Source organism: Heteronotia binoei, chromosome 16 (assembly GCF_032191835.1).
Source record: "Heteronotia binoei isolate CCM8104 ecotype False Entrance Well chromosome 16, APGP_CSIRO_Hbin_v1, whole genome shotgun sequence".
Taxonomy (NCBI): Eukaryota; Metazoa; Chordata; class Lepidosauria; order Squamata; family Gekkonidae; genus Heteronotia; species Heteronotia binoei.
In genome coordinates, this window is record NC_083238.1 from 17,631,394 (window position 1) to 17,645,904 (window position 14,511).

Here is a 14,511-nt window from a genome sequence, read left to right on the forward strand (position 1 = left end):
TTATATCCCGCCCTCCACTCTGAAGAGTCTCAGAGCGGCCTACAATCTCCTTTACCTTCCTCCCCCACAACAGACACTCTGTGAGGTGGGTGGGGCTGGAGAGGGCTTTCACAGCAGCTGCCCTTTCAAGGACAACCTCTGCCAGAGCTATGGCTGACCCAAGGCCATTCCAGCAGGTGCAAGTGGAGGAGTGGGGAATCAAACCTGGTTTTCCCAGATAAGAGTCCGCTCACTTAACCACTACACCAAACTGGCTCTCCACTGACTGTGGACATGTTCTTAGAGAGTATTTTGCATGACCCATCTATATTTTTTAGTCCTCTGCAGACATTTATAGGATCTTAAGATGTAATTTCTTTTGATTAGCCTTGTGTCACTTCCGTTCTACCGCTTTGGAATTTCAAGGCTGTTGTCATTCCAGGAATGTAGCTAATGTTGCACTTCTTGTTCAATATTCATATTGTCATGGAAGTCAAGGCATGCTGTTGCTAAATCTCCTGTGCATTTCCCTTTTCCTAACATGGGGCAAAGAAATGGCAGGCTTTTAATGAAATGGTAATTGTAATGTTAAGCAAAGTTGATTTTCTTGTGGACACCAGCTTGAAAGTCTGAGGCAGAAATAATCGGGGTATGTGCGTGTGTGTTTCTTCTCATCAAGAAAAATGTGAAAACTGGGATTCTCTGACAAATAATTGAACTTGCACTCTCACAGTCTTTGAGAGCTTTGTCTCCAGTGCATGGTAGTATCCCACTTATAAAGTAGATGTGCCACCATATATATGAAAATAGATGCAATTTATTAGATATGAGTTCAGAACAGTTGTATAGTTGGCATCTTCTTGAGCCACTCGTGGGAAGGGCGGGATATAAATCCCGAATAAATAAATAAATAAATAAATAAATAAATGCTAATTTTTGTGCTAATTTTTCAGTGGACCATTAGCATTCCAGTGTATCCATTGTGAGTTCACTATCATTGGTACTCACGTGTTCTAAATGTACATTTACTCTAGTGAAAATGGACTGGTATATGGTAATGATCGCAGAAGCCAAAAATTTATCTCTGAATACTAGGGATTGTCCTTAATTTGTTAGTTTTTTGACACATAAAACAATGGGTTCTGGAGCTCGGAAACTGAGATGTTCAAACACTCCCAATTTCACACTAGACCTTCAATCCTGATTTAACTCTGTCCCCAAACTGACATTCTACACTAGATCAGAGAATCAGAGAAACCAACTCTATGATTCTATGATTTTAGTGTAGAATGTCAGCTTGGTGACAGGGCTAAACCAGGATTAAAAGTCTAGTGTGAAATTGGTCTCAGTTTGCTTCTTAACCCAGAGCGGGTCACTGTCATCCAAGCTGAATTTTACTTCTGTAAACAGGTCTGCGGAATATGTCCTTGTCATCTTCTTGGTTCAGATGCCCTTTCTTGATTCTCCAGTTGTATACACGAGTATGCATACTCGCACCCAACCAAGAGCACCAAAAATGCCTTCTCTTTTGCCTTCTAAAATGCCATATATGCATTCTCAAAATTTATTATTGTTGTTCTTGTTGTTATACATGTAGCAGATGTGCATTTGCTGTCTCATAATATGCATTTACTCCCACATGTATAATAATAATTAATTAATTTTGAGAATGTATATATAGAAATATATTAAGTGATATCCTTCCAGAAGGGCTCTTGAGAAATGGGGAGGCATTTATCTCCCAAGTAAAGAGCTGTGGGCAGTTTTTGGCCTGGACACCCATTTGCTTGTTTATTTGTTTAGTATATTTCTAGACCACCTTCCAACCGCATCTGGTCCCCAGGGCCATTTACAATGCAATATAAAACCAAATTGCTTGCAGTAAAAAAAAAGCACCCCCCCCGTTGCAACAGTGTCAATCCCTGTCTAGCTATAACAGTCCCTCTGTATTACATGTGCATGTCATAAAATCCAGACATTAGGTTATTAATGAGTACAATGCAGATACATGTGGAAGATATCGCTTGGGGCTAGTGGATGGGGAAATATTTTGCCTGTTCGAAAATGCCTGTGTTGGCTGTCAGTTTGTTTCCAAGTCCAATCCAAGGTGTTGATTATGATCTTAAAGCCGTTCAGGGCCTTGGAGGCTTCTACCCGCTGGTTGTTCACCTGCTTAGGGTGGCTTGCCTGGCATTGTCCAGAGCCTGTGCTTTTTCCGTCATAAATGGTAGGAGAGCCAGTTTGGTGTAGTGGTTAAGTGTGCGGACTCTTATCTGGGAGAACCGGGTTTGATTCCCCACTCCTCCACTTGCACCTGCTGCCATGGCCTTGGGTCAGCCATAGCTCTGGCAGAGGTTGTCCTTGAAAGGGCAGCTGCTGTGAGAGCCCTCTCCAGCCCCACCCACCTCACAAGGTGTCTGTTGTGAGGGAGGAAGGGAAAGGAGATTGTAGGCCGCTCTCTGTCCTTGAAAGGGCAGCTGCTGTGAGAGCCCTCTCCAGCCCCACCCACCTCACAGGGTGTCTGTTGTGGGGGAGGAAGGGAAAGGAGATTGTGAGCCGCTCTGAGACTCTTCGGAGTGGAGGGCCTTGGGATATAAATCCAATATCATTATCATTACCCAGTGGAACAGTGTCCCCGAGGCGGGAGGTGAATGCTATCTCTAGAGGAGGAACTGCAAGGCCATTTTAGTGATTAGCTTTTTAAATAGGGCTACAGGCTTAAAAAAAAAATAAAATTAGGGAAGAGGGATGGTCTTTGTGCCTTTATTGGATCTTGTATGTTTTAAAATTGAACTTGCAAGCTACCTAGAGCCAGGGCAGTAGCTGTGCTGGCATCATGTAACCCAAGCCATTTTTTGTGATTCTAGTCACTGGTGATGAGTATTGCCACTCTTTTGAGGGAGGGGAGCTCTCCGAAGACCTGAGGGGGGAATTGATGGAACTTGGTGCAGCCTTATACATGAGCAGCGGCAATGATACAGCCCCTTCCTATACCATCACAGGGAAACTGAGCCAGAGGGATGCAGACAACACACAGTTGAGTGGTCATCAACAAACTGCCAAGGATGCTCATGGTCACAGCAATACTGAAGGCTTTTGACCTGTGAGTCATTTATTCTCCAAGGCTGATTCTGCACTAACTTTGCTCTGAGCCAGGCTTCCGTTTCTCTCCAGAGCAAGCTAGCAATTTCGCACCAGCTGCTCCACGCCACCATCTTGCGCAGGGGAAACCCATGATTTGCCATGCTGCAGTGTAAACCTGAAAAAAAAAAACAGGTTTACGCTGCGGAGTGGCAAATTGTGGGTTTTCCCTGCACAAAATGGCGGCGTGGAGCCGCTGGTGCAAAAAACGCTAGCTTGCTCCGGAGAGAAACGGAAGTTTGGTGTGGAGCAATGTTAGTGCGGAATTAGCCCAAGTTCCACCAATACCTGGTGACGGCAAGAGCTGGAGGTAGGGGTGGCAGAACTGGCATGGAAAAATCAGTGCAGAGATTTGTGCATTGCACCTTTGGAATGCTACATATGAAGCTATCCTTAAGGTCTTTACTGCAATTGATGACCTTTGCCCTGTGATATTTAGGCAAACCTGTTTCTGTCCATCCAAACATTTCATTGGTGATGGTAATTAGCTGTTGTTTCCTGTTTAGAGTCTTTGGAGGGCTGTCTCACTATAGGCAGAGATTTGAGCCCAAGTATGTAAATTATCTCCGTCAGTTTGCATGCAGTGACATTTTAAAATCAGAATGTTGCCCTGCTGTTACAATAAAATAGTACTTCATTAGCATTTTAATGACATTTCAAGATCTCTCTTTAAAAAAAAAAAAAAAAGCCAAAGCTTTTAAATATAGGCATTTGGCCAGGTTAGGACAGAAAGGGCATCATACTACATAGGGTTCTAAAATATGTTCTGTATTGGTAATCCCGCTCTAACTCTTACATCTCAGGACCTTGTTGTAAAAAGAACCCTTACTGCAAACAGGTTTTAATAATATCACAAGAGCTGTTCGCCAGACTGTGCCTTGGTTGTGGAACTGCACACTATCCCCCCAGCCCCGGTAGGTAGAACTCCTGTGTCTTTAAAACTGCTCAGATCACGGAAGTATTTAATAGGTGAAGAAATTCCGAGCACCAAGATGCCGTCACAGGGAATGCCGTACCTGTTAATATATTGGCATTTTTGTACAACTGGACCTCTGCCATTATAAAAAAAAGGCTTCTCTAGTTAAGAAGGATCTAAGGGATCAAAGCTGGGGAAAGACCTCCCTCTGCCTGAGACATAGGGGAGCTGCCACTAATCAGGGTAGATTTTCCTTGGCAAGATGGACCGATAGTCTGATTAAGTATTAAGGTAGGCTCGTACATTCAAATAAGGGTTTTCAGTTTTGCTGTCAACCTGCATCACCTCCTGACCTTTCTCCTTTAATGCTTTTGCTGTATTCCCACTGTCAGCCCGAGACTGTCACCTCCTTGGGCAGGGATGTCGATATTCGCATCCCACCCCATTATTTTATAAACTATGTACATTGATGGAACTGTGTTTTGTGCTTAGGGTTGCCAATCCCCAGGTGGGGGCAGGGGATCCCCCAGTTTGGAGGCCCTTCCCCCGCTTCAGGGTCGTCAGAAAGCAGGGGGGGGGGGAGGGGAGAGAAATGTCTGCTGGGAACGCTGTTATTCCCTATGGAGATTTATTCCCATAGAAAATCATGGAGAATTGATCCGTGGGTATCTTGGGCTCTGGGGGGGGCTGTTTTTTGGGGTAGAGGCACCAAATTTTCAGTATAGCATCTAGTGCCTCTCCCCAAAATACCCCCCCAAGTTTCAAAAAGATTGGACCGGGGGGTCCAATTCTATGAGCCCCAAAAGAAGGTGCCCCTATCCTTCATTATTTCCTATGGAAGGAAGGCATTGAAAAGGTGTGCCATCCCTTTAAATGTGATGGCCAGAACTCCCTTTGGAGTTCAATTATGCTCGTCACAGCCTTGATCTTGGCTCCACCCCTAGTGTCTCCTGGCTCCACACCCAAAGTCCCCAGATATTTATTGAATTGGACTTGGCAACCCTATTTGTGCTGCTTTAGGTTTTTTCCATAAAGGGGAATGTCCAGACAGTGGCCATGACCAGTCTGTACACAGCCCATCGGTCTCCTCTTTCTTTCCTTTCATTCAACAGAAAAAATATAGAGGGGAATCTTTGGGGAGGCCATGAGTGACCATCCATGTGGACACTCCCTCAGAGCCATCTTGGGGTGGAGCTAAGTATAGCTTTCAAAATGAGTTCCTTATTCCACCTTGCCAACTTTTTATTTACCGAGCTTGCTGTAGTACTACTACAGCGCCATTGGGAAAGAAGACAGAGAAAGTCTTTTTAAAGGGTTGTACAGTGGAGGGTGTATGATGGGGAGGACTGAAGGGACGAGGATGGCAGCAGAGCGAGTGGCATGGGAACAGGACATGTGGATGCCGTTTCTGCTCTGCTTGCAGCTGCTGCCATAGGAACAGCGCAATTTCACACTCCTGTATTGGAAGCAGCCCTGAATGTTTTAACCACGAGTCCTGTGTTCCTCTCTGCTTTGCTGCAGTCATTTATCATTGCACAGTAGTAAGTGTGTGTGTCTGTGGGGGGAAATCACCATAAGTAACCCATGATTCCTCTCTCCTGTAACCTTAATAGAGTCTGAAATTAATCCCATTTGCTTCATCTTCTCTTCCCTGGCAGTTCTCGTTTCAGCATCCTTTTTGTGGAATGCTCTGTTAACCAAGAATTCAAAGGAAAGCAATTAAGGTTAATTACAACCATGTTGAAGGCATTGGCAAACCACCTCTGCTTAATCACTTGCCTTGAAAACACGATGGGGTTGCCATGTCGGCTGTGACACACAGAACCAAATTGCTATGGTTTGTTCTTGCTGTAATTCTCTCAGCCTGAAGCTTGCTGTGGTCACCCATATTTGCTTTTTTTTTTCTCTGCAGAATGCAATGAACTTGCCTCCTGACAAAGCAAGGTTACTCCGGCAGTATGACAATGAGAAGAAATGGGAGCTGATCTGTGATCAGGTAAGAGGGGTTTTTTTTTTCCAGGTAGCTCTTTCAAGGAACCTGTCTAACCTGAAGTCTGATTTTGCCATCCTCTTCCCTAGGTCTAGCAAATCTAGTTGTCAAGTTTGAGAATGGCCTTCAGGATGAACTAAATAGATAGTGCTCTAACTAAAGTGTCAAATAGAGATGTGTTTTGACACTTACCCTTCAGTCTTTTATAAATGACCTTGCACCGGCCGTGAGGACAGTTGAGGGCTACTCTCCCAAATTTGGCTCTCTTCTCATTTCTTTACTACTCTGTGCTGACAACACTGTGATACTATCATCAACACAATTGGGCTTAAGATGTCTCTTATACATTTACAGTTAGCTGATTAGAATCACAGTCCGTCATGAATGATTCATGATGGACTGTGATTCTAATCAACTGACAGTAATTTTTAAAAAATCTAAGATCTTGGCCTTTAACTTTTGAAAGCATTTTTGCTGGAGAATTAACAGAAATGACGTTGGATGGGTAAAACATTTTAGAAACTTAGGACTGAATTTCCAATAGAACAACAATTGGACATCCCACAGAAATTATACTCTAACTCTAGCCAAATGTAGTGCAACATGTGTGGCGTGTATCTTTTTTGTACACGATGGACATTTTGTCCGTGCTGCTTTATATGTATTCAAGGCCAAATCTGTGACCCAGCTACTGCATGGAATCCCTATATAGACCGGCGCATTCAACCAGGCTATTGAAAGGGTTCAGTCTTCTTTCTTGTGCTGTATTCTGGGTCTTCCTAAGCTATGTGCCTTGAAACTGGGCAAGGGCTTGTGGAAAGTTCTGGATGTGTCTCTTTTGTAAAAACTGATCATCCAAGCTACGTAACTACTATACTTGCAAATTCATACGTAAGTAAGTGGTTGAAGTTAATCAATAGAAAAATTTCCTCAATTGGCATCTCCCTTGACTCTCTTCTGAGGCTGGAGAGGGAGCAAGCTTTTAGACTGTTGCCTGTTAGATGTGGAAAGGCAAATCTTGCAAACGGATTTTGCTCTCCTATGCCCCATGGTGTTGCACCAGACTATGGTACTGCAGCTGCCTATCGGTCTGATCTAGAACCACCTCATGATCACAGAGCCGTTATGCTTGCCTGGTTTAATATCCTTCCCTTAGCGATTTTATAAGGTAGATATTCAGAACCCCCCTCCCCTCCCAGTTAGTAAAAGGTATCGCCCGTGTAGGACAAGAGTTCCCAAACAATTAGCTCATGTATTGTTTTACCATAATCTTTATTTGGAGCTGAGGAATGTAATTATTAGATCTTTCTTGCATAATGTTCAGGGTCTTCCAGAAAACCAGCCACTAATTTTTGAGGTAGAGGCAACAAATATTCTTGTTGGAAAGAAATCCCTGTATTAGTTGGCTAAGTACTTGCTAGCTGCAATAAAGATCAGTGAACAGTTTATGTATGCTTCTGGATAATTTTACTTTAATTAATTATCTTTTGGATATTTTTATCTTCATTTTTACACCTCTCTGTTTTATGTGATTTTACTTTGTTGAGGCTGGCAGTCTGTCGTTTTGCTAATGTACCACGTAAGGTTACGAATCCCAAAGTAGGGGCAGGGGATCCCCTGGTTTGGAGGGGCCCCCCCTCGCTTCAGGGTCATCAGAAAGCGGGGTGGGGAAGGGAAATATCTGCTGGGTACTCCATTATTCCCTATGGAGAGATTCCCATAGGGTATAATGGAGAATTGATCTGCAGGTATCTGGGGCTCTGGGAGGGGGGCTGTTTTTTGAGGTAGAGGCACCAAATATTCAGCATAGCATCTGATGCTTCTCCCCAAAATACCCTCCAAGTTTCAAAAGGATTGGACTAGAGGGTCCAGTTCTATGAGCCCCCAAAGAAGGTGCCCGTATCCTTCATTATTTCCAATGGAGGGCAGTTAAAAGGTGTGCCGTCCCTTTAAATGTGATGGCCAGAACTCCCTTTGGAGTTCAATTGTGCTTGTCACAACCTTTCTCCTGGCTCCACCCCCAAAGTTTCCTGGCTCCACCCCCAGAGTCCCCAGATATTTCTTGAATTGGACTTTGCAACCCTAGTACTACGCCACTTCTGATGTGAAACTGGAAGTGAGGTCAATGCATCAGTGCGATGCCCCAGGATAACTAAAACTCCGTGATTAAACTGTAGAGTTTAAAGCGAATCCTAGAGAGTTGCAGTTATGCAATTACTTCAGTAATAGTTTTGCAATGGTAGTGACCTCATGCATTGATGCAATGCTAAATAGCCCCCCCCCCCCCATTTCCCCACCACTACCCTTTTAAATGTTGGCAGAGAACACTGGCCCATGGACTTCCCTAATCTGATAGCTAAGAATAATGCTTGTGTTTGCTGGCTCCCAGTTGAGTGTGCCTGCAACTGTGTGCAAGATTCAGGTTCTACCAAACCACTGCAAATATCACTTTTTGAGCATGTGTGTGCTTTTTCTGGAATCACCATGTGCCTGACTTATGAGACTCAGTCCTGGAAAAGGATAAGCACTAATCCCAGCTGAAGGAGGAAATGGACGCTCATGGTGTGTAGTGTTGTAGAGTGGAATTTGTGATCTGCCTATGATGGTCAGAAAAGGCACATTTTGCTTGTGTCTGGGGTGGGAGGAAGTCAGCAAAGGGTATGACTTTTGGCTGTTAATGTGTATGAATGGCAGTGACTCAGACCAAGGGCATGTCAAATGTTGAAAAACATCCTACTCTTAATTTAGAGCACATGTTTTTCTTTTTTTTGTAGTATTTATCTTTGGGTTGAGTAGTATGGGATAAGGATGACATGCCTGTCTGGACCCAAACCCAAATGGAAATGGATTAATTCAAGCATGGTCTCTTGGCATTTACTGAATTCTGGTTGGACTCCATCCAGTTCCTGGTGGACAGAACTTTTGGTCACAACATGCCTATCTCAGTTGGCACCCTTACAAGAGACTTGACTTAATGCTGTTTACATTACTTTACTTCTAGAACTTAGACCACCAACACTGTCATTTGCTTGCTCTGGTTCTACAGCATAAAGAATGAAATGATGGCCTTTGCTTGTCTAAAAATTGATGAAATTGTTCCTGGATGACTACATCCAGCCTGAGATAAGTGGGGATATGAAACATAACCTTTGAGGGTTTTATTTTTCAGTAATGCACTTTACTTACATCTATTGTTCAATGAGAAAAAATAATAATGGTTTGGATGCAGCCAGTTTTTTTAAACAACTCAGTCTTTTTAAACAACTCAGCCTCCATCCCACATTTTTTTCAACCATGCTTGTCCAAGATCCCTGGCATTAGACTTCTTTAGTGGTCCAATGGGACCCATTCTTCTCTTTTTTTTTTGCCAGTGGCCAAACTGATTGGATCCAACTCATCATTTGGTTACCTCCATTTGTGGAGTTAAGGTGAAGAAAAAGAAGAATTGCAGATTTATACCCCGCTGTTCTCTCTGAATCAGAGACTCGGAGTGGTTTACAATCTCCTATATCTTCTCCCCCCACAACAGACACCCTGTGAGGTGGGTGGAGCTGAGAGGGCTCTCCCAGCAGCTGCCCTTTCAAGGACAACCTCTGTGATAGCTGTGGCTGACCCAAAGCCATTCCAGCAGGTGCAAGTGGAGGAGTGGGGAAACAAACCCAGTTCTCCCAGATAAGAGTCCACACACTTAACCACTACACCAAACTGGCTCTCCCAAGTTCTTGGGTTCAAGGCTGTTGAGAAATAAGGGACACCTGACAATCCTAGCAGGGTTTGATTTTAGATTTTAAAAAAACTGCAGTCAGACACCTGGACTGAGCCATTTTGCTCGCATTTGGCATGTCTGGAACTTTTACACTGGGTTTACACTGAAGCACACCCCAAACCTTATAAACAGAGCAGAACACTTTTATTTCTCCCCAAAGTAGTTGTCAGATCATCTTGGGAAAAGAACTGCAAGTGCACAACCAATAGCTTGTATTCTTGAGTCTTCTGTGAAGAACAATTTAAAGCATTGTACTGCTTACAATTACAGTTTATGGAGACGCTGTGGCAAATTGCTTAATCTGCTGTAAGTAACTCATTTCCTTGGGGCTGTTTGCTTATAGTCAGAAGAAATGCCTCTGTGAACTGTGAGCTTTGTCCTTGGCAGCAGTATTTGGGAAGAATGAAGTCGCTTATAGGACTTGGGGCCTAGCCACTGTCATTCACACCTCTGAGTCAATTGGACTCCTTTACAGCCCTGCCAGATAAAGATCAGTAGTCTGGAAGTCTGCAGATGCAGTGATAACAGGCCTGAGGAAGACAGGTGAGAATTTAAATCTGTAGAAAGTGACAGAGACATCTGAGTAATGCTTGCGTATTTTCATATTGCTGTTGCAAACACCTTTGGCTCAGAGCTTTCTTCCCCCACCCCCACCCTCAGAAAGAAGCTATTAAATGGCCATAGCTGCGAATTCCTTAGATGAGGGGAAAGTTGCAGAGAAGGACCAAAGCCCTCCTTGCTTCCATTGCCACTTCCTCACATCTCTGTAAGGGCTGTAGGGAGCAGAGGGCTTCCGTGATCCAGCTGACCTCTGGACTCTCGGAGAGTTGTCAGCAGTGGGTGTAAATTAGAGTAGCCCCCGATGCAGGTGCCTCACGAAGAGATTCTGATGAAGCATATGGCACATGAAATATTTATATCTCTAACCGTGTAATTATAGCCAGGCAATTTAACGGTGGTTAAAGCCATTTTCCCAACAATAGATTTTGCGCATCATATGTGAATCAAAACATAATTCAGACGGACTCATCTTGCTTAGCTTTGACAAAGTTACTTTGGTTATGCTGGATCTGAACTGGGGTTAGGGTGTGTAAAAGAAAAGGACTGAAGAGAACGGTGTAAAACTGGATTTGACTCACTAACTGAAGGAATTTATGATCCCTGAGATTGTATTTGGACGTTATCTGGAACTAGGTGAAGTATGCATATCACTATGCCTGGCTTTTCTGTCGAGAAAGAGTTAAATTACAGTGTCCATGTTAATGAATGGGAGACTTGGCTATTAATCTTAGATATGAGGTGAAGGTGTCTGAGGGTTGTCTACTGTAGCTTCAACAAATGAAGTCTGTTTTTTGGGAGACGTATAATTCTGTTTCTCTAGAGATACCCATACCTGTGGTTCAGAAATCTGTACAAAGAGGAGAGAAATGGTTAGGTGAGGAGCAGTATATCAAAAGAAACAAAATCTGTTCTGGATTGTAAATTATAATCTGAAAGTAGTTGACTAGTATGTGTTAGGGAAGATGGTAATGTGAACAAGGATGGTGATGGTTATGATCGTTGTATCTCTGTGGGACTCGGGTTTCACTGGTATAGTCTGCATGTGGTGGGATGGTGGCAAAATATCATTAAGGTAACATGGCACCAGGGGGGTTGGGGACATTTTTGAAAGCTCTTTTTTGCCCCCTAATGGTTGGTTGGGACATAGCAATTAAATTTTAAAAGGGAGAATTTCTCATCAAGAGGGAGGTTGAGTTAAAGCTTGGAAAACTAGTAAGAACTTTTAACATTAATGTCCGTTTCTTTGTGTTCTACTTACTGCTTTTTGTTGTTGTCTTTTTAAAATTAAAAAAATATTTTAAAAAAGAAAACAAGAGAGAGGTTGAGGACTTTAAAAGGTTTTACCATTTTTTATCATATATTTTTTAGTGGCATCTCGTTTTATCTTTACAGCAGTTATGTGACCTTTATTAAGTGAGAGGCAAAAGATAAGAAAAATTGGCTAGTTAAGCCACTTATCACCTAATGCTCCGTAACCAGGGATTCAAACATGGTGTTTCCACGCCTAAACCCAATACTCTGCTCACTGCACATAAGTGGGTGTAACTGTTGGCGATATTGGGAGGGGATCAGATAACCATGTTTTGGTGGAAATGAAGAAAAGCTGCCGACGTCTTAGAAAGTTTACCACATTATACTTGTGAAGGGTCCTGAGTCAATGCTAAAGAACAGGGGTCCTCAAACTACGGCCCGCTGAGGACGTTTATGCGGCCCACCAGGTTATGGCAAAATCAGACCGGAAGTGACATTTGACCTAAACTCGCGTTAGCAATGCACACTTCCGGCACTGGGCTGAGGCGGCAGAGACAGAGTGTGAGGTGATACCGAGGTGAGGTGAATTCCCAGGCTGGGGTGTGTGGTGTGGGGAAGGGAGAGAGATGCAGAAGACGGAGAACTGATGGCCCACGGCCTTGTACAGTAACGGCAGCCACCACAACAGTCCGGCCCTCCAGCAGTCTGAGGGACAGTGAACTAGCCCCCTATTTAAAAAGTTTGAGGACCCCTGCTAAAGAACATGATTTGCTTCCAAAAGGCCCCAGACCCAACCTCTGTGCATCCCTGTGGAGCTTTTCCACCAGAAAAGGCTGTAATGACTTGCTATTATGCTTACCATTTGCTTGCCCATAGTGGGTAACCCCCATCTCCCCCAACTTTTTAGCCCTGATCTTCAGTCTTCAAGAAACTGAGAAGCTGGAAGAAAAAAATACCTGGAAAGTGGCCTTCATAATGACACCTGAGGAATTTCCTCATCTCTCTGTGTTATTGCCAGCAGAGGTTAGGGGAAATTCCTACGGCATCATCCAGAAATGTTGTCATATCCTGCCCTAACTCCACCCTCCTTGACCCCATCCTCAAAATCTCCTGGTGTTTGCTAAGACAGTGTTGGTGACCCCAGTTGCCATAAGGTAGATTTATGTCTTTGTCGCATGGTGTAGCAGCTAGAATTATAGAGCATAAATATAGGAAACGTAAGTATTTAAACTTTGTTCTTCTGTTTTCAAAAATGTTTATTATTCCACATCATCTGCTGACAAGAGATTTACCTTAAAACAGCAAGCTAAGCCAAAACAAAACCCAGTGACATCTTAAAGCTGAAAAACATTTATTTCAATATGAACTTTTGTGAGTTGCAGCTTATTTTTTCCAGACGTGTAAAGAGAACATCATACAGGGAATTCTTAGGGGGAAGATTACGAGGTGGGAGAGTTGAGGCAGAGAGGTTTGGTGTGAATTCCGCCATGAATCTTTCAATTCTAAATTATCTGTATAAGGGGAAAAGGGAGGTGTTGAGGTAGAAAGATTAGGTGTGAATCTCATCATAAAAAAGATTTTTAAAAATACTTTAGGTATGCCCAAGAGTTTGGACATGCCTGCTGTGACTTTCTCCATTATCACAAATTGCTCCAATGTTCCCCATAATCACAAACCAGTTTTGTCATATAGCAGGGGTGGCCAACGGTAGCCCTCCAGATGTTTTTTTGCCTACAACTCCCATCAGCCCCAGCCATTGGCCATGCTGGCTGGGACTGATGGGAGTTGTAGGCAAAAAAAACATCTGGAGAGCTTCCGTTGGCCACCCCTGTCATACAACATTTGGGAAAGGAGGGATGTTGTTCAAGAAACACAGCTTTAAAAGCTCCTCAAGTACAAGGGAGTAGTCCTTTGCATCTGGGCCATACTTTAATTTGTTTTCTTGTCATCTGATTGCCACCAGACCTGATTAGTTTATAGTGAACCTATGTGCTATAATGAACCTACAAACCTACTCCCTCTCCTCTTGATTAGGAAGTCCATTAGGCTCTTAGGTTGCAGTTAGCTTTCAGATACGGAGCAGTCTAGTCTGAGCTGTCAGATTCTTTTCAAGGGTCTCTTTGAGAAGTTTCCTCACAAACAGTGTGATCCTGTCAAAACATTGGGCTTAGACTGGAGTAACGTGGCAACTTAGATGCCAGCAGAAAGCATATGTGGGGAAACAATAATTTTAATTTCTCAATGACTTGATCTTGTTAAGTGACTTTTGATCTGTTTAATGGATATAAATTTCTGTTTAACAAATTGGGCTAAATTTATATATTTATTCAACTCCTGTTCCGCTCTCCTTCATGACTGTGGGGCTCAGAGTGGATTACAACATAAATAAGCCACTTAAAAACAGTTAAAATCTATACTTACAAAACCAACAGTTAATGATGCGGCTATAAACTATGTCACTGTTCCCAGGAAAAGAGGGGAGCGGAAGAAGCAGAGGGCAGTATATAAATGAACAATTCCATGGTCTCACCCATAAATAAGCCAGACAATAGAGTTCTGTTTTACAGGCCTTGTGGAAGTGAACTAAGAAGATGAAGAAGAAGATATTGGATTTATATCCCGCCCTCCACTCCGAAGAGTCTCAGAGCGGCTCACAATCTCCTTTCCCTTCCTCCCCCACAACAGACACCCTTGTGAGGTAGATGAAGATATTGGATTTCTATCCCGCCCTCCACTCCGAAGAGTCTCAGAGCGGCTCACAATCTCCTTTACCTTCCTCCCCCACAACAGACACCCTGTGAGGTAGATGAAGATATTGGATTTCTATCCCGCCCTCCACTCCGAAGAGTCTCAGAGCGGCTCACAATCTCCTTTACCTTCCTCCCCCACAACAGACACCCTGTGAGG

General features: G+C 43.4%; 1 protein-coding gene across 3 annotated transcripts in view; it reads left to right on the forward strand.

The window, feature by feature from the left end:
* The window catches only part of FMNL2 (formin like 2), a 304,440-nt gene that overhangs the window by 169,903 nt on the left and 120,026 nt on the right, over positions 1–14,511 (forward strand). For all 3 annotated transcript variants that reach the window (XM_060256905.1, XM_060256902.1, XM_060256903.1), the window contains exon 2: positions 5,949–6,032. In XM_060256905.1, coding sequence (XP_060112888.1) covers positions 5,949–6,032 — 84 coding nt within the window. The remainder of the gene's footprint in view (positions 1–5,948; positions 6,033–14,511) is intronic.